The sequence below is a fragment of the Ovis canadensis genome, chromosome 15, assembly GCF_042477335.2.
Source record: "Ovis canadensis isolate MfBH-ARS-UI-01 breed Bighorn chromosome 15, ARS-UI_OviCan_v2, whole genome shotgun sequence".
NCBI lineage: Eukaryota > Metazoa > Chordata > Mammalia > Artiodactyla > Bovidae > Ovis > Ovis canadensis.
Genome location: NC_091259.1, coordinates 90,263,083 through 90,288,838, shown reverse-complemented (window position 1 = coordinate 90,288,838; position 25,756 = coordinate 90,263,083). Strand labels below are relative to the sequence as shown.

The window sequence follows — 25,756 nt, the reverse complement described above, 5'->3', positions numbered from 1 at the left end:
TCTGACATTACCCCGCACAATAATGTATTTGAGAACTAAACCTGATTTAACTCACACCTGTCCCAGAAACCAGGCTCTTCCCTGGACGGCTGTGATGTCCCCGTCACTGCCCTGTTCATGGGCAAGAACACTGCAGCTCAACGCAACCGAGGGCGCCAGCCAAGGCCATACTCTGGCCACCTCATGCGAAGCGCTGACTCACTGGAGAAGACTCTGATGCTGGGAGGGACTGGGGGCAGGAGGAGAAGGGGACGACAGAGGATGAGATGGCTGGATGGCATAACCGACTCGATGCACGAGTCTGGGTGAACTCCGGGAGTTGGTGATGGACAGGGAGGCCTGGCGTGCTGCAATTCATGGGGTCGCAAAGAGTCTGACACGACTGAGTGGCTGAACTGAACTGAACTGAACTCTAGAGACAAGCTTGCTCCATAAACCACTGCGAAAGAGAAAAGTTTATGACAGCATTCTCGTCAATGAGTTCATTTCTCTCATTAGCAGAAGTTACACGTCAGAAAGGGCTCCATGAAAAAATAACTGTTGAGACAGGTAAATTGCCCAGGTTTCTTCACTGCAGGGATCCTTAGAGCCTGTAACAAGCTCATGTGCACTTCCAGTCTCCACGGGAGGAAAAGAGCATGGAGTGTTTCTCAAACGTAACTGAAGTCTTTGGGCATCTCATACCGCAATCCAAACAGCCACCCCACCTGGCCCCGCCGTTCCAGCATGAGGAACTCCGCCCGTGGCAAAGGTCATGAGGAAGGAGGCTTGATCACGTCTTTGCCTATCCCAAGCCTCCTTCCTCAAGACCTTTGCCATGGGCGGAGTTCCTCACGCTGGCCCCCAGCATATCCCCCTTTTTTGTTCTGGGCAGCGAGGTTGCCAGGCCTAGAGGCTGGATTGTGGCTGGCCCTGTGGTAATCCTGACAGTCCTGCCCCTTAGCCATTTCTCACTTTTCTGATCTCCACTCCGAGCGAAGGGTGGGCACGACTGTGGGACCCGTCGCCAGCCAAAGGGCCACAAGGAGGGCAGTGCGAAGGACCTGGGTAGCTTTCCTCCCTGAGAAGAGGGTTTCTGAACGTGCTCCCTGCCTATGATGCTGGTGTGTGTGTTCACTCACTCAGCCGTGTTCGGCTCTTTGCAACCCTAGAGACTGGAGCTCACCAGGTTCCTCCGCTCGTGGGAGACCCCAGGGCAGCAATGCTGGAGTGGGTTGCCATGTCCTCCTCCAGGGGGTCTTCCCGACCTAGCGATCGATCCCAGGCCTCCCGTGAAGTGATGCTGGTGTAGGGTGATGCCACATGGAGCTGTGACTCTGGTGGTTTTAAAACATGGCATGGGGACTTGCTTGCTGGCCCAGTGGTTAAGGATCTGCCTTCCAACGCTGAGGACATGGGTTTGATCCCTGGTCGGGGAACTAAGATCCCACACACCACAAGGAAACTCAGCCTGTTGTGCTGCAGCTACTGAGAAGTCTGCACACCGTAACGAAGAGCCCACGCACCGCAGGGAAGGACTCTGCGTGCTGCAGCCAAGACCCAGTGCGGCCGGAGAAAGAGAACAGCGGGTGACGGGCCACACGGCCACGGCACAGCGCCGTCCCTCTGCTCAGGGAGAGGGCTGTCCGTGCAGTCCTCTCTTGGACCAGGCAGGCTTCTGACTGCTTCAGCAACAGCGCACAGCACAAGCGATGGGCGGTGTGACTGCCACAGCTGCCGGGCCTGCCTTGGAGCCCTGAGCTGCCCCCCAAACCAATGACCCTGAGAAGCCCAGGCCACAGAAAGTGGTGAAGCACAGGTCTCCTCTGAGACTCCCTGGGCCTCCTTCAGGCACCAGACGCCTGAGTCAAAAGTCTCTGAGACTCCAGACTCCAGCTAGTCAAGGCGCCAGAAACTGCAGCAAAAATAACCCGCCTCTGGGGGTTCCCCGGTGATTCTAGTGGTTAAGATTCAGTGCTTTCACTGCTGGAGCCCAGGTTCAATCCCTGTCAGGGAACTGAGATCCCATAAGTCACACCTCAGGGCCACAAAGTAAAAAAAACAAAAACCTCCACTGGGCCCTTGTCTGAACCCTAAATCCCTAATCCACAGACTCCATCAGTATTACAGAAGGGCTATTCTACCCCACTAACTGGTAGAGGGGTTTATTATATAAGCAGATACAATCAGAACAGACGCCATCTCTCAGGTAGGTCCTGTTTCCTCTAAAACGTTGTCCTCTCCGCCAGCTGAACAAAAAGACCAGGGCAAACATGCAGACAACTGCAAAGTAGACGGAAATCTGAGGTTTATCATTTGCTAGACCCTGGCTTAATCAGCCTGTGAGGCCTCAACACCCCAGGGCCAATCCTTTTCTGTAGTAACTGGGAGGCGAGAGAAATCATTTGAGTTTCACAGGGCAGAGTACAATTTGAAAACCTCCTGGTCTTGTGACTGTATCTGCACCTCGCAAATACCTCCCTGACCATCTGTGACTCACACCGTCAGGCCTTGCAAATAACCAGGGGTGACATACTTGCTGGAAGCAGTCCAAAAGTCCGAGAGATGAACGTCTTGTGTGCTCTTATCACAAGAGCACACTCACAAGCAAGCCACTCTGCCCCATTCTGCAGGAGGCACTGGGTGTGTTCCTCAGACACGTGAAGAGGGAAACCTTTTCATACCCCAACCCCCATTATCTGGAATACACTGTAATCCACCTTCGAGGATATTTCCAGGCCACATTCTCTAAAGTAGACTCTGTGATATATACGTGCGAGCTAAGTCACTTCAGTCATGTCCAACTCTGTGGGACCCTATGGACAGCAACCCACCAGGCTCCTCCGTCCACAGGATCTTCTAGGCAAGAACACTGGGGTAGGTTGCCGTTTCCTTCTCCAGTATGTGTGTGTGTGTGTTTGTGTGTGTGTGTGTGTGTGTGTGTTTGTGTGTGTATATATATATATACACATTAACAAATATACTGGGGAACAGAATGGTGAAAAAGCTTAAATTTACTGAAGACAAACTTACCATAGGTCACACACTGTGCAGGTATATCCATTACTTTCTCATTTTATAACAACCAGCAGGAAATACTGCTGGTTATTATGAATATAATAATCAAAAAAACTCTGATTATTATACAGTCAAAATCAAAGTTATTATAAAAATCAAAATCACTGCGGATGGTGCCTGCAGCCATGAAAATGCTTGCTCCTTGAAAGGAAAGTTATAACCAACCTAGACAGATTATTAAAAAGCAGAGACATTACTTTGCCAACATAGATCAGTCTAGTCAAAGCTATGGTTTTTCCAGTGGTCGGGTACAGATGTGAGAGCTGGACTACAAAGAAAGCTGAGCGCTGAAGAATTGATGCATTTGAACCGTGGTGTTGGAGAAGACTCTTGAGAATCCCTTGGACTGCAAGGAGATCCAACCAGTCCATCCTGAAGGAAATCAGTCCTGAATATTTGTTGGAAGGAACGATGCTAAAGCTGAAGCTCCAAAACTTTGGCCACCTGATGTGAAGAGCTGACTCACTGAAAAAGACCCTGATTTTGGGAAAGATTGAAGGCAGGAGGAGAAGGGGACAACAGAGGATGAGATGGTTGGATAGCATCATCAATTCAACGGATATGAGTCTGAGCAAACTCAGAAAGACAGTGGAGGACAGAAGAGCTGGTGTGCTGCAGTCCTTGGGGTCACAGAGAGTCAGACACGACTTAGTGACTCAACAACTACACTGCTAGGCCTGTTCTAGAGGAAAGTGGGGCTGAGAGCAGTTACACAACTTTTCAAAGCTACACCACTGCCACGAGCCGAGCTGAGATGCAGACCAAGACCCGTGCACCGGCCCCCTCCTGTCTCTGCCTGAGACAGAGCCTCCAGTACGGACCCTCTCTGCACCCCATTAGATGTGAAGGGAGGGAATTAACCTTCTCCGACGTCTCTTGTGAGCACTTTCTCTGTGTTGGCTCCTTTCACCCCCAACTTATCTAGGAGATGAATGTTTTTCTCCCCACTTCACAGCTAAACCCACAGACACTTAGAGCGGTTAAGACATGTGCCCGATAGAAGAGCATCTAAACAGACATTTCTCCAAAGAAGACAGGCAGATGGCCAAGTAGGCATGTGCAGAGATCTGCATCACTAGTGACCAGAGGTGTGCAAATCAAAGCAACAGTGAAATATCATCTCACACCAGCCAGAGCGGCCATCACCAGACAATCCTCAAATAAGTGCTGGAAAGGATGCGGAGAGAAGGGAGCCCTCCTACACTGCTGGTGGGAATATCAATTGGTAAAGCCACTAGCAGAACAATATGGAAGCTCCTTGAAAAACTAAAAATAGAGCTAACATGTGACCCTGCAATCCCACTCCCGGACGTACCTCTGGAGAATATGACTCGAAAGGATACATGCACCCCAGTGTCCACAGCAGCACTGTTTGCAACAGCCAAGTCACAAAAGCACCCTACACGCCCATCAGCAGAGGAATGGATAAAAAGATGCGGTACGTACAAGCGACGGGATATTACTCAGCCGTGAAAAAGAAGGGGAAAATCTGCAGCCACGTGGATGGACCTAGAGAGCGTCACACTGAGTGAAGTAAGTCAGACAGAGAAGGAGAAATACTGCATGGCATCCCTTACATGTGGAGTCTAAAAGGAGACGATACAGATGAACTGACCCACAAAACAGAAAGAGATTCACAGGCTCTGAGACCATGCTTATGGCTGCCGGGGAAAATGGGGGTAAGGGAGAGTTAGGGAGTTTGGGACGGTCATGTATACTGTGGTGTACACATTTAAAACAATGACCAGCAAGGACCTACTGTGCAGCACATAAAACTCCGCTCAGTGTTACGCGGAGGCCTGCATCCGAGGGGAGTTTGGGGGAGAATGGTTACGTGTATGTGTATGGTTGAATCCCTTGCTATTCACCCCAAACTCTCGCAACATTGTTGATCAGCTATGAGTGCGAAGTGACGCCTAGTCAGGTCCAGCTCTTTCTAACCCTTGGACTGCAGCCTGTGTCCACAGAATTCGCAGGCAAGAATACTGGCATGGGCAGCCATTCCCTTCTCCAGGGGATCTTCCTGCACTCCAGGCAGATTCTTTGCCCTCTGAGCCACCAGGGAAGCCCATTAATTAGCTATACCCCAATACAAAATAAAATGTTGAAAAAAAAAAAAAAAGACATGTGCCCAAGGTCACACAGTTAGTGGCAGAGTGGCAGATAAGGAATTAAGTCCAAAAGAATCATGCTCTTTCCAGCCAAGCTTGCTGTCCCCTTCTCTACCTTAAATATGATGGGGCTTTCTTTTTTTTAATGATAAAAAAGCATTTAACAAAGAGAAAGCAAGAAGAAAAGCAGCAGCCCCCAAGACCTTGTTAAGTCTCCAGAAATAACTGCCCTCCATCTGGCGCTTTCCGGCTCAGATAATGCTTTCCAGATGTACGATCCTCATGTGATCTCAAGGGAATCCTCAGGCCAGGCTTGAAAGGTAAGTTCTGCTGTTCCTGATTTCCAGAGCAGGGATTAAAGCCCAGCTGGGTTCAGGAACCGGCCCAAGGTCAACTGCTATTTACGGCTTGAGGGTAGACTAAGACCAGGTCATGGAAACCAAGGCCCACCCATCTGCCCACCTCCCAAGGAACACTGCCTCTCGGGTCCCCTCTTACTGGGTTAAGAGAAAAGGGAGGACACCGTTATTGCAGAAAGTCCTGATCTTAGGAAAGAAGTCAATGTAACTGGTTCTCCAAGGCAAGACCAGGGCGATGAGCTGCAGTGACGTCACACAGCTCCTCACACCCACCCCCAGCACTGAACTGAAAGAGCTTTTCCTTCCAGGGTCCACACCTAGAACAACACTGGACCCATAAATAACTCCAGCATTGTCTGATCTCATTATGACTCCTCCAGCAAAGGGACGGGCCCCTCCTCAGGGAGGGTGGGGCGCAGTCCGGGCTAACTTCCCAATCAGGCGTGCACACGCTCACACTCACCCTGAGCCCACTGTGACCCTCACAGATGAGTGGCGGGAGCCACCGAGCCCCGCTCCACTGAGAGGCGGACCAGAGGGTGGCTTTCCCACACCCACAGCCCGGGGGCCGAGAGGAACCCACGCCTGCCCCGCAGAGAGAGCAGGCACCTCTCCAGATACAGCAATTAGAAGCCTAAGGGGGCCGCAGTTGGTGGCAGTGCGCGCTGGGGCGCTTTGGCGCATGGCAGGCGCCCATGCACGTTTCAGAGGCAGGAGCCCGCGCGATCCTCCTGATAGTCCTTAGGGAATTACATTGCAGTCCCAGTGTACAGGTGAAGAAAGCAAGCCTGGAAGGAATGCTCACAGAACAGCAGCTGTCAGAAGCAGGGCTGAGATGTTTTCTTACAGGTCATTCGTTTTTAAAGCCTTAACTGAATTTGTTCCAATACTGCTTCTGTTTCATGCTTTGGTTTTTGAGTCATGGGGCACGAGGGATCTTAGGTCCCCGCCGACTGGGGAGGAAACCCACCTCCACTGAGCTGGAAGGTAAAGTCTCAGCCACCAGACTGCCAGGGGACGTCCCCAGGGCTGAGCTGCGAACCCAAGCTTCCCTGGCCCACAGCCTGCGTTTTTGTCCGTGATGCATGCACCCCTTCCCCAAGCTCTCCATCACTCACGTCTCCCACAGCACCTTCCACAGGAGCCTCTCCCTCAAAGGCCGCGGGAGTCTGTGCACACGGGCCACCCATTTCTGCCTCTGCCGAATTTCAAACTGGCGGTTTCTTGGTTTGTGAGTTGTTACCAGAATTAAGTCAAAGGGATTGAATTTTTGGTAACAACAATTCTGATCTATCTCAATTACAGGCCTAAAAATTCCATGAAACGCATTTTTCTTTTCGTTTCCTTACATTCGTGGCTGGGTGCCCTGGCTTGGTTCCCTATTTAAATTCTGTACTGTAGGAAGAAAGGGCATCATGAAAACGTCATCAGGAGCATAAGACTCTAACAGCGTCTCTCTGCTGCACATGGTTTGCCTTCTGCTGGGTTTCTCAGTGAGATTAGAAGCCCACGCCCTCCCCGGTAACAGGAGGCCCTCCTTGCAGCCTCTCGGCCTGGCTCCCCTCCAGCAGAAGACTGGCTTTCCTCTGCTGCCCCTGAAAGACCTACGGGCTTTATTCTTGCCTAAGGAAGCTGTGGTTCCTTACGTCCATTCAGAAGAAACACACCGGAAGGCACCCACCTCGGAGAAGAACTCGTCCATGAAAGCTGTGTTGTCAACAGCGATCTCGACCTCGTCGGTGTCGTCATCCTGCGTCAGCTGCTTCTGTGAAGGACGAAAAGGACGAGGTGAGACCAAAACTTCCAGAAAGCACTGACTGCGCGCCAAGCACCGGGGGCTGCATCTGCAGTGCGCGCCTCACACACGGCCTGCAGACCGCAGAACAGCTCTGCGGCGCATCAGCCTCTCATACGGGAGTTTAAGCCCTAGCTCCCAAAGAATGTGCATATGCGTGCTGCTGAATCGCACCGGAACTTAATGCAACATTGTAAGCCAACTACGGGGAGCTCGGCTGGTGAAGGATCTGCCCGGGTTGGGAAGATCCGCTGGAGAAGGGAAAGACTACCCACCCTAATGTTCTGGCCTATGGACTATATCACAGAAAGTCAGACATGACTGAGCAGCTTTCAATTAACTATAGCGAGAGAGAGAAAAAAGAAAAACACCAATCAGTTGATCGACCCCAGCTTTCCTCGTCTATAAAGTGCTAATCGTAACACCACTTAAATCACAGGTTTGTTTATAAAGTAAGTGACATGATGAATACGAGACGCTTCTGCCTGGTGCCTGGCATACCGCCAGCACCCAGTAAACACCATGTTTCGTGGGCTGGTGATGACGGGATTGGTGCTGTTATTGTCACTTACTCCGGTTGGAGACTAAAACAGAGAGGCTAAGTAACTCGGCCAAAACCACACAGCTAGTGTTGGAGACAAGAGATCCCAGCCCGCCCTTCGGGTCTGGATCCCGTGTTTCTAACCTATTCTCCACAACGTTCGGGTGCACGAACTACCCCACCAGGGATATATGTATCAGAACAGTGCCGATTCCTCCAAAGCACCAGCTTCAAATCCTCACAGTGGGAGCAAACCTTTTCCTGTTTTCAGCAACTACCTGCTGTAAAGGAAACGGCACCGCGAGAGCTCCCGGTCAGAGCTCGTGTTCATAGGAAACAGGGAGCCCTCCTGCAGCCTCCAGTGACCCCAGTGACCCCCAGCTTTCTCAGTCTCATTCAGCCACTTCTGCAGGACCACGAACTGGCAGCAAAAGGAAGTGCCCCCATTCCCACCCGCCAGAGGGCCCGAGCTGCTTCTGCGTTCTCCCCAGACGCCCCCAGGACTGCTGCAGCGCACACAGCGCCCCACCTCTAGGCACGAGGGAGACGGGTGCCGGGGGTGGAGGTGGCGAGGGGGGTGAACCTCGATCCTGGCTCTCCACCTGCTTCAGGGGCCCGTGGCCTCCTAAGCCAAGACGCGCCACTCTCAACACAGGACTCCAGGAGCAAGCGAGGCCACCAGGCCCCCGTTCCCTCCCCGGCCACCAACCCGGGATGGTCTACGCCTGATGGAGCTCCTGGAACTCCCCGAGAGGTGGGGCTCTCAGCCCTGAGGAGCCGCCTTTGACTGCCGCCCCCTTCATCTCGGGTTTCCCCGAGCTCGGTGGGTAAAGAATCTGCCTGCAATGAAAGAGACCTGGGTTCGATTCCTGGGTGGGGAAGATTCCCCTGGAAAAGGAAACAGCAACCCACTCCAGTATTCCTGCCTGAAAAACCCCGTGGACAGAGGAGCCTGGTGGGCTGCAGTCCCTGGGGTCGCAGAGAGGCGGACACAGGTGAGAACTGAGCGCCCTCCACCTCGTTCTCTGGCGTGTCTGCAGCCCTCAACAACCCGAGGGTCACAGTCTCGTGCAAGGACTTGGACGTCGAGAACGCCGCTCCGGCCCCGCGAGCGCCTTCCTGCCGTTTCCCAGGATTAAAAGTCCCAAAGCCTAGTGGCCCTGTGCCCAGGTAGGATGTTTCCTACCTAGAAAATCCCAGGCCCTTTCCTGAAACCAAATTCACTCCTTAAGAATTCAGTTAAGTACTGTTAGGTACTTAGATATTGTTTGATCAGGTACTGTCACCTCCTTCAGTAGTCTTTAAGATTTTGTGTTCAAGAAAAGGAAAATAAAAGAGGGGGAAATGCCCCCAAAATGGTCTAAGGGGGAAAAAAAAAAGTCCCGAAGCCTAACAGAGCTCACGGGCCCCCTAAGATCTGGCTCCCACTCACAACTCTTTTGTTTGTTTAATTGAAGGGCGACTGTTTTACAGAATCGTGTTGTTTTCTGGGAGCCCTCTGCATCCACCAGCCACAGGCGTACATGCTGTCTTCTCTGTGGTGCGTCTCTGGGCAGGCGCTTGGAGCCCCTAACACGTTTCTGGACACGCCATGCTCTCATCTTGCCGGACCGTCGGAGGAGGACTTCTTCCTGAAACGCATGTGTCCAGCTGGCAAAATTTCACTGAGCCTTTAAAATTCAATCTCGAACAAACTTCTGTCCCCCTGATCTGACACTCCCCCACCCCAACCCCCTGCAACATTTAAAACCTCCCTGAGCTCCCAATGCATTCTGTGCAAACCCTCTTCAGTCCCACCCCGCCCATATTAATCACCCCTTCACCTATCGACCCTTCCCCACCGACCTGAACTCCCGGAGGCCCGGGGCTGCTTTGGGCTTCGCCGGGAGACTTGGAGTGTGTGCCTGCCCAGAACACCTTCCTTCGGGAAGGTACCTAACCTCGTCTACCTTCCCCACATGATTCTGGGAAAGTTACCGGTGCCCACCCAGGCTCCCTGAGGATTGTGAATCGTGAAATGAACAGAACCAAATCGCCCTCTAGCAACACCCAACAGAGACACTACCCTCATCTCCACCCTCCAAAGCCACTCCTGGGCTCAGAGCAAGCTCCACAGAGCTCCCAGTCCTCTTTCAACAGTGTTCTTGCAATACTGCTTCTCACTTGTTCAGCCAGAAGCTTCTGTCACTTCCAATTAAAGTTGCTCCTGCTTGGACCTCCCTGGTGGCCCAGTGGGTAAGACTCTACGCTCCCAGCACGGCGGGCATGCGTTCAGTCAGAGATCTCGCAGGCCACATGGCAAGGCCAAAGGAAAAAAAGTATGAAATGAAGTCAATTGTGGCAGTGGTTTAATCGCTAAGTTGTGTCCAACTCTGGCAATCCCATGGACTGTGGCCCGCCAGGCTCCTCTGTCCATGGGATTCTCCAGGCAAGGATACTGGAGCCGGTTGCCATTTCCTTCTCCAGGGGATCTGCCCAACCCTGGGATCGAGCCCTTGGCTCCCAGGTTGCAGGCAGGTTCTTTACTGCTGAGCCACCAGGGAGGCCCTGAAATTACTTGTACTTGTCATTAATTAACCTATTCTGAATGTATACCGAGCGCGTACCATACGCTGTAGATGTAACGAAAACTGAATCAACTTAGTTTAATAACTAACTACCACTGAGACCAGCGGCCTGGATCCACCTAGCAGTCTCTAAAGTTTGAGATAAAATGCTGCTTTTACCAACTATCATCAATACCTGGGCATCTCAGTGGACTCCAGAGGGCTCCGTCTCCCAAGAAGGATCTCCAAGGCCCTCGCTAGAAAACAGGAGCCCGACCTTCCCGCAGGAACGTGACTCGGCACAGCCCTGATGAGCGTCTGATGGAGACCCCCGCTGAGGGGAAACACCTCAGGCTTGTGATACACACGTAACTCATACACAAGACACACGGGTGTGCCCACTCAGTTTCATTCAAACGGGCAAATGTGCTAAGGAAGTGAGATGAGGCTGCACCGTGGGGTGGACTCAGAGACGTTTCTGGAAGCTGGGAACGACTGTGTCCCGGAGCACGGGAGGCAGGCTGAGCCCTCCATCATGATACGCACGAGAGCCCTGGCCTTCAGACAGGGACTCCCCACCTGCCGGCTTTGAGCAGGCACCTCCAGTGAGAGGGTGCCCAAACTGGGGAAAAAGCAGCCTTGGGTCACCCGGAGCTGCGGCTCAAGGCCTGTCGTTATCACTTGCCTGCTGTGAGGCCTGCAACAAGTTCTGACTGCCCTGCAGGTTTCTGCTGCTAAGTGGCCACAACACCACAGACCCTGGGACTCCTAAGAGGCTCACCGGTGGGAAGCTTCGCACAGCACACAGGAGTGCCTAGTAAGTGTCTCTTTCCCCACCACCTAACTGTAAGGACGTGCAGTCTAAACGCACAGAAGTGCTCACATAAAGGCTTCGTCACGGTCAATTCCGCAGCAGCAGGACCACCAGAGCTCGGTCAGTGACTCCCCGCATGTTCACCGTGCCTGCGCGCTCAGTCATGTCTGACCTGGCAAGCCCGTGGACTGTAGCCCTCCAGGCTCCTCTGTCCATGCAACTTCCCAGGCAAGAATACTGGAGTGGGCTGCACGCTCTTCTCCAAGGGATCCTTCCAACCCAGGGATCAAACCCGCATCTCCCACACTGGCAGGGTTGGAATCTTCACCACTGAGCCACCTAGGAAACCCCGCTTCATGCTAGTCACTGAGGCTCAATGCCTCTTTATTTACTTGGCTCAACATCTCTGAGCCTCAATTTCCTTACCCACAAAACAGGAGCAACAGTGTCCACCAGGGCTTTCGTGAGGATTAAATGAGATAATCACTTTAAGTTCCTTACACGATGAACAGCACACGGCTGTGGCTGTTGTTAAGTCGCTCAGTCGTGTCTGGCTCTTTGCGACCCCGTGGACTGCAGCACGCCAGGCCTCCCTGTCCCTCACCATCTCCCGAAGTTTGCCAGGTTCATGTCCCTTGCATCGGTGATGCCATCCAGCCATCTCAACCTCTGATGCCCTCTTCTCCTCCTGCCCTCAATCTTTTCCAACATCGGGGACTTTTCCAATGAGTCAGCTGTCTGCCTCCGATGACCAAAATACTGGCACGTGGTAACATCTCAATAAAACCACCACACGCAAGATCCAGCAAAGTCGTCTCTACAGCTTTTATCTGGGTCTAAGTGCTCTTAAACAGGAAAGAACCAAAACAAGATACAGAACGTTAGAGCCGAAAGTAACCCTGCAGATTCTATCGGCAAATTCTCTTACTTAAGAGATTCTCTCACCACAGCCCAAGACCGAATCACGAGTTATCGGAAGAGCCGGGAACAGAACCCAGGTTCCTTGACTCCCATCTTCCCAGGATGGGAAGCTCTTCCTACAGTTTTTCCCACTGCAGCGAGCTGCCCCCAGAAATGACAGCTACAGCAACAAAGAGCAGTCCAGATGAGACAATTCCAGGAAGCGGCCGTCAGCCCAGGTCGTCTGAGCCACATGACACCGGGCCAGGGTTTCCCTGGGAACAGACCCACCAGGTGCTGGGCGGCGGTCCTTCTCTCCAGACACATCCATGCTCTCACAGGGGCCAGGGGGCCTCGGGAGCCCCAGGGCCAGCAAAGCACGTGAGGCGCCTTATCTCGGGCCGGCGGGACTTCGCACCGCCTGGAAGGGCGCTGGGGCATCTTTATCGAGGCGTGTGGCAACAGGAACGTTGCAGCAGCCGCACCAGCGGCCGCAGCTGAAAACGCCTGCCACGCCACGCGCCCGCCACCCGCTTCCTCCTCCCTGACCCCTGCTCCTCGCCTGCCAGGAGGCACGGCCGTGACTCGGCCGCACTGAGCTCACCTCTGTCCCCCACCCCTCCGCCCCCTCCCGGCCCGGGCCCCTCTCTGGAAACGGCGGGAGGAGGATGCAGACCCAGGGCTCGGCGCCACCCGCGACCCCGCCACCCAGCCTGGCCGCGCCCCGGCCCTCCTCTGTCGGCTCAGCCTGTGGGCCCCCTTCGTGGGCTCCTTTCAGAGGAACCTCTGCCGCCCGCAGGGCCCTTGCCGTTTCAGTTGCTCGGGCGTGTCCGTCCCTGCCCCCGCCGTGGACTGGACCGCAGCCCGCCGGGCTCCTCTGTCCACAGGGTTCTCAGGCAAGGATACTGGAGAGGTTTGCTGTGGCCTTCTTCGGGGCTCTTCCCGATGCAGGGATCGAACCCTCGTCTCCTGCTTGGCGGGTCTGCCGCCTGAGGAGCCCCGGGGAGGTGCTAGGTGGCCACCACCCTCTGGCTGAAAGCGGGGCTGAGACAGGGGCTGTGGGGGCCTCGGGCCGGCACTGGTCCCCACTAAGCCTTGGTTTTCTCACCAAGTAAGTAGCTTAGCTTTCCAACGCGACTCTGTGGACCCTCAGGAGACCTCGGGGAAGCCTCAGAAACCACCCCCCCGGGAATTTGGTGGGGGAGTCAAGCCTGCACCCCTCCCACCTGCAGAGCTCCACCTTCATCTGCTTCTTACACTGAGGCTGAAACCACGATTTCACTTTCAGAACCAGGCCTCTTGCCAAGAGAGAAAAAGGAAGAAGAGAGAGAGAGAACGAGAGAAAGAAAGAGACACGCTTAGCCAGCAGGAACCCCACCAGAGCACACGAATGGCGCTTTCTAAAGAAAAGGGAAAGAAGATGGAGTCCCCTCCCTCCTTTCCAAGGTCAGGCATGGCTGCGGCGTTCACCCGAGTCACCAGCAACTCCTGAAGGATCCTTCCGATCAGCGTCCAGGTGGGAGGGACAAAGAAACGGACAGAGGAAAAGGCCGCCCCAAATGCGGAGGTCTCTGTTTACGGGCTCTCTGATGCCCCTCCCACAGTGGGTGACAGAGAGAGGGAGACTCAGGAGTGCTCGGGAAAGTTTCGGGGTGAAGGAGATGATAACAGAAAGGGGGGACCAGCAGTCCGGCCTGGGGAGGCGCGTCTGATCCCGTCGGCCCTCCAATTGCTTCCTCCTCCCACATGGAAAGAGCTCTGTGCTTGGGAGACTCCTGTTCACAGACCCAGATCCTCACCCACTAAATCTGGTTCAGAGAGACAAGGACGTGTGATTCTCCCCGTCCCTACGGCCTACCTCCCCCACCCCCCGAGCCTCCCTTCCAGGATGAGGGGTTGTGGATTCCCAAGGACAAATACCAGCACATCCAAGGACTCCAAACACACACACACCCCTGCCTGGGCCCAGCGTCTGGCTCCTCCAGTCTCTCTCCTCCAATGAAGAGAGCCAGAAAGTCTGAGTGAGTGTCAGCACGCAGCAGGCACTCAGGGCTCTCTGTTCCCCATCTCAGGGTCCAAGGGACCTCCGTCAACGCCCCTTTGCCCTCCTAAACCGAAACCCTCCTGGGGCAGACGTTCCCCTTTCTGCCTCTTCCTAACACCCTCCCGCTGAACCAAGAGGAAACAACCACGCGAGAGCGGCTTCCTCGGTGAGCCGCAGGCGCTCACCTTCAAGACTGCTTCTGGCTGAACAATCTGAGGCAAGAGCTGGCCCCATCTGAAATAAAGACGCTGAGGAACAAACTCATTACCAAATAAGCCCAAGGCCACCGAGTCCCTGGACAACTGGGCAAGAGCCAAAGTCCCAGCTGACGGAGCCCCAGGCCTTCCACTGTCACGACGATAGTGAGGGTACTTTGTTGCAGGTACTCTTGTGGTTTCAAAAGTCACCTTTGCTTCTTATGGCAACCCCAGGAGGGACACGTGTGACACCCCACTCACAGCGGAGACTCCCACTCCATTCGGTTAGATGGCTCACCCCGGGTGACCCCGCTAATGAGGAGCAGTGTCAGGGCTCAAATGCAGGGCTGCGGGAGCCGGGCCTCCCAGCTCCTACCCTCCACACACTGTCTGCAGACGCCCTCCCCAGCCCGGCTCAGAAACACACCCACACTTATTTCAGGGAGGCTGCAATGTCGGTGAAACTGAACTGGACTCGTCTACGTGCAGGACTGAAAGAGATTCCTGTGCAGGGACTTTCCTGGTGGTCCAGTGGCTAAGGCTCTGAACTCTCAGTGCAAGGGCTTGGGTTCGATCCCTGGCCAGGGAGCCAGACCCCACAAGCTGCAACTAAGAATTCGCACACCATGTTAAAAGATCCCACCTGCCACAGCTAGGGCCTGGGGCAGCCGAATAAGTAGTGTTTCTAACCTTTTAAAGAAACATACCGGTGCGCATAAGCTCACAGATGTGCGGGTTTGCAGAGACACCCATGACTGCCTGCGTTGGAGCCCCAGCCGTGCGACCTTAAGCGAGTGGCTCGGCCTCTCTGAGACTCAGCGCCCTACGTGCAGCCTGAGTAGCTGCCCCTGGAGCTGTCGTGCGGGTCGAATGAGTGAATGTGTGTGAAGCGTTTCGAGCAACGCAGGTGCAGAGTGAACTCCCAAGACCGTGCCATGCTACCGGCCTTCACGAAAATGAGTTTCTGTTAAAGACGCAACTCTGATGCCAGTTCTTGGGTGACAGCAGGTCCCCTAGAACGGACTGACATGTGGCTCGTTTATGTGAATGAAGCCATCTCTCTACACATGCATTTATAGAAACAGGGCTCTCTGTAACCTTTGCTTCTGCCAATTCTCAAAAATGTAGACCTTTACTCCTCATCATTCATTTCTAAACAGTTTGTCGTTTCCGTTTTGGTTTCTTCTGAGCCCACGAGTTATTTAGAAAAGTAGGCAAACTCTCTAAATCAGTTCAGTTCAGTTACTCAATCACGGCCGATTCTGCAGCCCCGTGGACCACAGCACGCCAGGCCTCCCTGTCCACCACCGACTCCCGGAATCTACCCAAACTCACGTCCATCGAGTCGGTGATGCCATCCAACCATCTCATCCTCTGTTGTCCCTTTCTCCTCCCACCTTCAATCTTTCCCAGCATCAGGGTCTTTTCCAATGAGTCAGTTCTTTCTAAACACATTAAGAATTAAAATCTTCAAAGTGGGTAGACCTAAGGAGAGCTATTACTGTACAGTTAATTTCTAACTTTACTACATCGTCATCAGGGAACAAGTCCTATGTGACTTATATTCTGTGGAATTCAGCGTTTCATCTCTGTGTTAGCCCACGGTCAGAATGCGTTAATCGTCTGTGAAGCCTGCGAAGATCCTGCACGCCCTTTGCTGGACACAGAGCTCACCGAAGCCGCACCCCCGCGTGCCGCGTTCACTCTGCTGCTTTTGTCCGCCAGGCCTTGAGCAAGATCCAGGGAAGGAGTGGTGAAGAGAGATGGAAGGTCATCTAAAGAGAGGAAGGAGGAAAAGGCAGAAGCACCGAGCGGGGAGACGCCATCCACACTGACGAGCAATCTGTGATCAGGGAAGTTAATTCACCCAGAACCACGCGGCCAATAAGGAACAAATGGGCCCCTGTGCGGCCCAACCCCTGGGTCACAGTGGGTTATTTCAGACAAAGAGCTGGGGTCTCAAAACCAAGGGCCTCGCCCACAATGTTCTTCTCGTTCACAAGGTCCCATCCAGAGTCACAGACCCGTCTGTCCACTCGCTCAGCCAGCGGCACTGACACATCGTCTCTCGTCTCCAATAGCACAGACCGGACTGGGCACCCTGCTCTCCCCGCAGCCTCACGGTCTCAGATGCGAGGCACTCAGGCCACTCCGTCACCATGTGGAGGGAGATGACCGCCCTCAGTCCCAGGGGCCAACGCCCAGGCGAGGACGGGGCATCAGAGAACGGATGGCGAGGTGACTCCTGGGGAAACGGCAGAGGATGCCTGCAGGAAGGCATCTGGGGAAGGAAGGCCACACCTCCTCCCTGCTGTCCCTCTCACCCCAGGAGCGTTCAGGGAGATTCAAAGGTGGGCCCTTCGCTTCCTCTCCCCTCCTAGGTTTCTCCACACTTCCCTGGCTTCCTCCCCTCCCCCAACCCCATCAACACCCCACACCCCTCAGCATCCCGCTGCCAAGGACCCAGGAAAGAGGAAGGGACCTGCGCTGTCTGCCTCCCTCAGCTGCAGCCTCCTCCCCAACCTGCTCTCAGCCTCTGTCCCCCAAGCCCCACCACCCCCCCAGGAGGCTCCGAGAGCACTGCACACCAATGGTTGTAAAAGTGAAAGTCCCTCAGTTACATCCGACTCTTTGAGACCCCATGGACTATACAGCCCACAGAATTCTCCAGGCCAGAATGCTGGAGTGCACAGCCTATCGCTTCTCCAGGGGGTCTCCCCCACCCAGGGACCAAATCCAGGTCCCCCACACTGCAGGCAGATTCTTTACCGGCTGAGCCACCAGGGAGGCCCAGGAGTGCTGGCAGTCACTGAGCAGCCCACCTGCGAGGAGGACTCTAAGACACGGGCCTGGGACTTCCCTAGCGGTCCAGTAGATAAGACTCCGCAGTTCCAGCCCAGGGGCTTCAGATTTGATCCCTGGTCAGGGAAGTAAGATCCCGCATGCCAGCGTGTGGTTAAGAAATAACTAAAGATGAGACCAGAGCCTAAGACATGGGTCTCAAATTTACCAAGGCATTTAATCTCTGCAAGAATCTTCTGGGGACCCTCCCCACCTTACAGCTGAGAAAACCAAAGCATAAAGGCGCCAAGCAACCTCCCCAGATCCTGAAGACTGAGCACCAGAGCCGGGAGGAGGGTGGGCCACTGGACACAGATCCCTGAGGTCCATCACCCTGGAGAGATGTGTCTTAACAGCAACTGCCGCCACCCAACCACAGCCCTGGTCCCCCAGAAATACACGTCCAAAGCGCTAACACACAGAGGCTGTGCCAAAGAGGTCGTGATGAGAAGACTGAGACCATCCCAGCTCAGAGGACGCTGAGGGAACAGGACGACTCAACGCAGTGTGGTGCCCTGGGTGGGACCGCAGGCCAGAGGGAGGACCATCCGTGGGAAAACGAGTGGAACCCACAAAAAGCCTGGAGTTGAGCGGTGAGCAACGCACCGAGGTCAGTTTCCCAGTTTAGACACGCGTCCCATCACAGCGTGGGACGTTGACAATGGGAGAAACCTGTAGGCAGGAACTCTCTGTACTATCTTCTAACCCTTCTGCCAGTCTAAAATTAGTCCAGCATAAAACACATATTCCTACAAAAAGCAAGCTCGCTGCCTTCCTGCGGGTTCCCTGACCCAAGCAGCCAAACAAACCCAGACAGCATACGCTGCACTGATCTCTTTAGGTGGGGGTGAGCCTCTCTCATTTCCACATGCAGACAGGGGAGCGTTGCCATGGAAATGGCCCAGCCAGGAAACAGGCTGACCCAACAGCAGAGAGGGGAGGAAGTTGCAGAGAGGCCTGACATAAAACGCTGGAGATAAGGCCCCCTCGGGACTGCTGAACCTCCCAGCAAGTCCATCTGCTGTTGCAGCTCAGCTGCTCAATCGTGTCTGACTCTGCGACCCCATGGACTGCAGCACACGCCAGGCCTCCCTGTCCACCACTGACTCTCGCAGTTTACTCAAACTCGTGTCCATCGAGTCAGTGATGCCATCCAACCATCTCATCCTCTGTCGTCCCCTTCTCCTCCCGCCTTCAGTCTTTCCCAGCATCAGGAGCTTTTCCAATGAGTCAGCTCTTCGCATCAGGTGGCCAAAGTATCAGAGTTTCAGCTTCAACATCAGTCCTTCCAGTGAATATTCAGGGTTGATTTCCTTTAGGATGGACTGGTTGGATCTCCTTGCAGTCCAAGGGACTCTCAAGAGTCTCATCCAGCAGAACAGTTTGAAAGCATCAATTCTTCGATGCTCAGCCTTCCTTGTGGTCTAACTCTCATATTCGTACATGACCACTGGAAAGGCCATAGGCTTACAGCTTCCTGGGCTGTGGGAGTGTGGTCTGGACTCTCACAGAGGGCTTCACTGGCAGGCGGCTTCTAAAACCGTAACAGTACGTGGCTGCTTCTACATATCAACAAAAATACGGAGTTTGTGGAGGCTCCGGGAAGGCCTGCTGAACGCCGTCAGCTCAGATCGGGAACCTTCCCTGCAGCGGTGACACTGGTAGCGAGCCTTCAGGGACGCGTGAGACCTTCCAGGGGAGCGCCGAGGTGGCTGGGTTCTCACCGTGATGCGTGAGATCTTCCAGGGGAGCGCCGAGGTGGCTGGGTTCTCACCGTGATGCGTGAGACCTTCCAGGGGAGCGCCGAGGTGGCTGGGTTCTCACCGTGATGCGTGAGATCTTCCAGGGGAGCGCCGAGGTGGCTGGGTTCTCACCGTGATGCGTGAGATCTTCCAGGGGAGCGCCGAGGTGGCTGGGTTCTCACCGTGATGCATGAGATCTTCCAGGGGAGCGCCGAGGTGGCTGGGTTCTCACCGTGATACCCACACGGTCTCCTTTGCGGTCTTCCTGAAAGGGGACAACCATCCACGAGGAGGAGGGCTGGAAGTTCAGGTACAGGGAGGAGCCCTGGAACTCACCCATCCTCATCCTTAAGGAGGTGGAACCAGCGACCTCTGGCTTCATTAGCAAGTCTACGGGTTCCAGAGTAAATGCTGCACTTCAAGCGGGTCAAGTTTCACTAACCCAGAGGGGATGGACCCAGAAGGGTAAGTCCCGGTGAAGAATAAGGTGAGTAAGGGCCAAGACGTTAGTGATCAGTCGACAGGCAGTTTGCCACGCGGAAGGGCGCGGGTCCCGTCTGCCACCACGCCAAGGGGCACACCGGGCAGCCGGGGAGGCAGCCAGCGACAGCAACAGATGAGCAAGAGGGGCTCGCTGAGCTCCTGATCTCACCACTCGAACCTCGGGCCCATCTGGGCCTCAGTTCCCTCACCTGTGAGATGGGGATACTACAACACCACCGTGCCTTGCAGGGCGGAGAGGATTAGACACGCACACACCCTTTCCAACAGGAAGCGGCAGCTCAATCAATGACCATCGTTACCAGAGTTGATGTGGTGAGGTGACTCCAACCAGTCTTAGACCCATGGGTCTGAGAGATAACAGGTCTTAGGGGACTAGAGTCCAACTCATAAAAGACGGACGGAAGGTGCTTTCAAGCCCACACCGCGGTAAGAAAAAGAAAAGAAAAAACCCACTGACAATAGAAGAGAAATATTCTGCTCTGAAGCAACGTGCAACCCACCAGGGCTGCTGGCAGGCAGGGGGCAGGTCCCAGGCTGTGTTTCAGGAGTGTTACCTGCAAGGAGCAAGCCTGGGAAGACGGGCAGGAATTTTGCCAAACGGGGAAGGGACCCTAAAGGGAGGGAAGACAGCACGCTCGAGCATGTCTCCCCCCTCCCCCCGCAACCACGGGAGTAAAAATAGAACTAATCGCCTTCCCCCAGCCCCACATTCTCTCTCTGACCTCTGGCTGCTGGGTCTGTAATCCCTCGCAATCCCTGTCACTCCCGTCTCAGCTGCACCGCCGTCTGCTCACCCGAGGCAGCTCTCCCAGCCCCGGGGCAGCTCTCCCAGGGAGCGAATCCGGCCGGGGAGACAGGGGAGGCAGGAAGGCCCAGAAGCCTTCAAAGGGGAAGCACGGCCCCTGCTCTGACGGTTGTACGACCGATGTGACCGTGCTCCTGGGGCACTCATATGGGGAACTTCAAAATGGGAAGGAGGCCACGGACAAGCCCTGCAGGACACAAGACCGAACAGAGAGCGAAAAGTCAGTCTGGTCTTCAGTGCCTCAGGTGGCGATGTCATTCACGCGTCCTGATCGGCTCTCTGTGGAGGACCCGGTAACCCCGAGATGTTTCCAGCTCTCTGGACACGCATCCCAAGTCCATGACCTCCATTCCACACATTGCTGCCACTCTGTGAGCAGGATCAACCTTGAAGTTGCTGTTGTTCAGTGGCTCAGTCGTGTCCAACTCTTTGTGACCCTGTGGACTGCAGCACGCCAGGCCTCCCTGTCCATCACCAACTCCCGAAGTTTACCCAAACTCATGTCCATCCAGTCGGTGATGCCATCCAACCATCTCATCCCCTGTCATCCCCTTCTCCTGCCTTCAATCTTTCCCAGCATCAGGGGCTTTTCCAATGAGTCAGCTCCTCACAGCAGGTGGCCAAAGTACTAGAGTTTCAGCTTCAGCGTCAGTCCTTCCAATGAATATTCAGGGTTGATTTCCTTTAGGATTGACAGGTTTGATCTCCTTGCAGTCCTAGGGGCTCTCAAGAGTCTTCTACAACACCACAGTTCGAAAGCATCAGTTCTTCGGTGCTCAGCCTTCCATATGGTCTAAGCCTCACATCCACACATGACTACTGGAAAAACCATAGCTTCGACTAAAAAAACCTTTGTCGGCAAAGTGATGCCTGCTGTTTAATATGCTGTCTAGTTTGGTCATAACTTTTCTTCCAAGGAGTAAACGTCTTTTAATTTCATGGCTGCAGTCACTGTCCATGGTGATTCTGGAGCCAAGAAAATAAAGTCTGACACTGTTTCCATTTGATGCTGGGGGTCTGCTTTTATGGACCATATCCCTTTGTTTTCCCTATACAACCATGTGTTCTTTCAGACCAGGGCTTTGTATAAGCACTCTGCCTAGAATTCCCTGGTGGTCCAGGGGTTAAGAACTGGCTCTTTCACTGCTGTGACCTGGGTTCAATCCCTGGTTGGGGAACTATTATTAATAAGATTCCACACGCCTTGTAGAATTGCCAAAAATAAAAAAACTACATATCAAGATGCCCAGCAGAGGCAGGCAGAGGTTAAAAAGCACCAACAGTGGTGTCTCCGTGAAGCCCAAAGGGAGAATGGGTGAGAAGTTCCAGGATCTTTGTGCTTCTTTTAAGGAGCCTCTCCAGCCTCTGAACAGAGTAGATTTCAGTCTCAACAAGGACTCAAGCGGAAGCACCACTGCTGGGAAGAGCCCTCGGGCCCTAAAGCCCCAGCGCCAGGGACCAGCCCACGGGGTCTTCAAGGAGCTATTTCCATCTCAAGGATGGGATCATAGGTCTGTTCCTCATATGCCTCCATCGCTGACTGTGATCCCCAAGGCCCAGCGACTTGTGTCCCTCAGCATCAATTCCCACCCTCACTCGGGAGCCTCTGGGAGGGCAGGGACATAGAAGGTGCTGGCTGAACACTGGCTGAATGAAACCAGGGCCGGGCAAGAGGCTCCGGGACCGGAAGGGTCTGGACTCAGCGGATCCAAAGTTCAGCGGCTGAGACCTCGGCAGGAACTGCCTGCTGAGACAGGCTGGGCGTGGGCACCACAGCTCCCGGCCAGCCTGACGTCACCAAGCGCAGGCTTCTGGGCCGGCCCGCCAGGAGGAGAAGGGCAAGAGCCGGGTAAGTCGCAGCCTGTGACTGCGGCAGGAAGGGGCACCCTTCGGGGAAGGTGCTGCTCCCAGCCCGTCCGTCTGGGGAACTTGAGTTGCCTGCCCTGGGTGATTATCAGGGATTATCTCATTTCACCCTCAGTGACCTGAGGGGAGGGTGCGGTGATCCTCTGAGCCTTGGAACAGGCTCCCAGTGAAGCCCTTTTAGAAACACACACCCTCAGGGTTGATGGAGACTTTGAACCTCCTCACGGGCTGCCCCCCTTTCCAAGAAGGCGCAGATTCCTACAATAGTCAACATCCCACCAAGCCTCCCAGGTCCCACCAGCCTGGCCCCGCCTTGGGCAGCTCTGAGTATCACAAACGCCTCCGCCAGGGCTTCCCTGGGTGGCTCCGGGGTAAAGAATCCACCTGCCAATGCAGGAGACACAGGTTCGATCCCTGGCCCAGGAAGATCCCACAGGCCTCGGAGCAACGAGGCCCGGGCGCTGCATCTACTGAGCCTGTGCTCCAGAAGCCGCGGAGTCGCGATACTGAACGCACACGCTTCAGATACTGGAGCCCACGGTCTGCAAGAAAGAAGCCGCTGCGGAGAGAAGCCGGCGCACCACAGCGGGAGAGGGGCCGCCGCTCACGGCAGCTCCAGGAGAGCTCGGGCAGCAACAAAGGCCCAGCACAGTCAGTAAATAAGCAACTAAAAAATAAAAAAATGCTTTCTAGAGTCATCAGCCTCCTGGCTTCACTATTCTCCTCCTATCCACGTGGAGCAGCACTGACGCCCCGCACAGGGCGGCTCTTCAGCTATCGGGGCAGGTCACTCTCCGCGGGCCCCAGGGTTTAGAAAGATCCCGGCTCACAGAGATCGCACTGCCGCTCAGGGTGAAACTGGCTTTGAGCAGGTTAGCAAACCCTGACAAAAGGAATCAGAGAGGGAAGATGGCAACGGTGTTGCCGTGAAGGGGCGCACGCTCTCCCCGGGAGTAAGGAGGGGCTGGCTAGGGGAGGTGAGCTAGAAGCCAAAACCCACCGAAACCTTAACATTATCAGTCTTCAAGGAAAACGTTAACATTGCTGGAAGGGCCTCGGAGATCCACCGAACTCCACCTGTGTTACAAAGTGGCGTGAGAGCAGCAGTGAGGCGCAGCGGCAGCGAGGAGCAGGCGCTCGGCGGCAAAGCCACGGTCAGAATCTCCTGAACCCGAGCCCCGTGCGAGCCCCGTCCTCTTTGCACGGCGCCGTCATCCATCCCCCTGCTCCACGAGGCCGCACCGCCAGCCTCACAGCTCCGTCTACAGTCTACAATCTCACTCCCGCCGCGCTCCCGGGAGGAAAAGGGAGAGACGCAGCATTGCCGCCATTTTACAGACGGTAACACTGAGGCTCGGAGAAAAAAAGGGACTTGCTTGGGTTCCTCCCAACAAGCTGAATTTATACTTGGGACTCAGAGCTCACTGAGGCTCTCTGCTGTCTGTTGAAAGGGCATCTTGCCCTGGAAATGGACTTCCTCACTTAAGGAAGGGCACTGCCTCTCCCGCCGACCAGCTCTGCACCACCCCGTGACTGCAGATTGCGCTGGACCGGTGAGCTTCAACGCCACGCTCTGCTTTGCTCTCTGCCTCTGGGGCAAAGGCTCGGGGAGAGGTCAGGAGCCTGGCTCCTCCCTGGATCGGGCTCCCGTCCGCCCTGTGACCCGTCCTCCCCAGGCCGAGCTCTAGTCTTCCACTCTTTACACACAGAGGCAGCCACTGCTGCTCTGTCATTTCAGGGACGTCGCGAGACTCAGACGACAAAGGGCAAGGAGGCGGCACGGCGGCTGACACCCACCACCAGTGACCATCCCCTCTCCCCTGCCTCCAACGCAGTCCTACTACGAGAGGTGAAAGGGTCAGGAAGGTCTCAGCTCGGGCGAGGGCAGGGAAAGGAAACAGCTGGGACCTCAGCCCAGCACTCCCTCACGCTTGCTCAAGGCTCCACTTTTCCGAGATTTTCAGTGACCGGCGTGAGGTTCACCAGTGCTTAGTCCTGGGTGCCCCACGCACCGTAAAAGGCTGTGCGAGCTCTCTCGGTTTTAGTCCTCAGGAATACCCATTTCACAGATGACAAAACTTAGGCTCCAAGGTCACGGGCAGAGCTGGTAGGCAGTGGAGCGGGGAGGCAACCCCTCTATCCAGACCCCTGTTGCTCAGACTTCGTTCAGTGTGCGCATGATTACCTGGAGAGATTTATGGATAATCAGATTCTGATTCCCTCACTGTGGAGGCAGGCCTAAGCGGCCGCGCCTCCCACAAGCTCCCAAGTAGATGGGACGACATTGCATCAAAGGCTAGATCTTAAATTCCCCTAAGATAGAGCCTGAGTCACCCAATCCCCAGGGCTTAGCACTGGGTTTGCCCATAGAGAACACTCAGTAATTACTTTTTCAACGAGTCAATGAATATTGCGCGTAAAAACCCATGCTTTACCCTCTCTCTATACTAAGCCCGATTACATCATCCGATCTCAACACAAATCTCTAGGGTACCATTAACCTTCCTTCGACAGACAAGGAAACAAGTTCAAAAGAGTAGGCTGCCTAAGGTTTCACCGCTTTTACGCAGCAGGGCTGGAAGCCGACTCCCTTCAGACCCTTGGCTCTGATCACAGCCGTCCCTCGGATGCGGGTCGCAGGCGGGGGGATTAATAATTACAGACAGCTGGGGGTGCCGGGGCGCTGAACACCCGCTGGCCCAGATCAGCTCACGGTCAGGCGGTCGCGCACGGGAGCGGCTCTCGCGGGGGCGAGGGCAGCGGGCTCAGCGCCCCCCAAGGGGAGAGGGACCCGGGGCGCCCGGCGGCGGCGGGGCCGGGCGCGGCGCCCCCGACCTTCACGGGGAGCCCCTCCCGACGCCCCCGCGGACCCCAGCCCCCGACAGACGCCGTCCAGCCGGGCGGGGCGCGGGCGTCCAGGGCGGGCGCCGCGCGCGCCCGGCCCGGGGAGAGCAGGCCTGCGCCCGGCGCCGGAGGAAGCCGCCGCCCGCCCCCGCACTCACGGCCTTCAGCTGCTCCAGCCGGTCCTTCATCCTGGCGCCGGGGCCGGGGCCCAGGTGCGCGGCCGGAAGAGGCGGCGGCCGGGCGAGAAGCAGCGTCCGCGGCCCCGCGAGGCCCGCCCGCGCTCCCGGCGCGGCTCCGGGGGCGCGGCTCCGGCGGCGGCCCGCCCTCACCTGGGCCGCGCCCCGCCCTTAAAGGGCCCGCGCCCCGCCCTTAAAGGGCCCGCGCCCGGGCCGAGGGGCGGTCCCGCCTGGGTGCGGGCGCTCGGCCGTGTGCGAGTCTCTGCGACCCCAGGACTGCAGCACGCCATCCCTGTCCGTCACCAACTCCCAGAGCTTGTTCAAACTCATGTCCGTTAAGTCGGTGATGCCATCCAGCCATCTCAACCTCTGCTGGCCCCTTCGCCTCCCGGCTTCAATCCTTCCCAGCAGCAGGGTCTTTTCAAATGAGTCAGCTCTTCGTGACCAAAGTACGGAATTTCAGCTTCAACATCATCCTTCCAATGAATATTCAAGACTGATTTCCTTTAGGATGGACTGGTTGGATCTCCTTGCAGTCCAAGGGACTCTCTAGAGTCTTCTCCAACACCACAGTTCAAAAGCATCAGTCCTTCAGTGCTCAGCTTTCTTCACAG

The 25,756-nt window shown here is 55.3% G+C and overlaps 1 protein-coding gene across 4 annotated transcripts in view; it reads right to left on the bottom strand.

Moving 5' to 3' along the window:
• The window catches only part of STX3 (syntaxin 3), a 43,496-nt gene extending 18,144 nt beyond the window's left edge, over positions 1-25,352 (bottom strand). Inside the window, exons 1-2 of one of the 4 annotated variants that reach the window (XM_069553255.1) lie at positions 25,125-25,352; positions 7,209-7,292 (exon numbers count right to left, since the gene is read on the bottom strand). In XM_069553255.1, the coding sequence (XP_069409356.1) occupies positions 7,209-7,292; positions 25,125-25,154 (114 nt within the window). In that variant the 5' untranslated portion in view covers positions 25,155-25,352. Of the gene's footprint in view, positions 1-7,208; positions 7,293-9,386; positions 9,509-20,173; positions 20,361-23,122; positions 23,180-25,124 lie in introns of those variants that run through there. The other 3 variants (XM_069553254.1, XM_069553258.1, XM_069553253.1) reach the window with 3 other exon arrangements.
• Between the last annotated feature and the right edge of the window lie 404 nt (positions 25,353-25,756).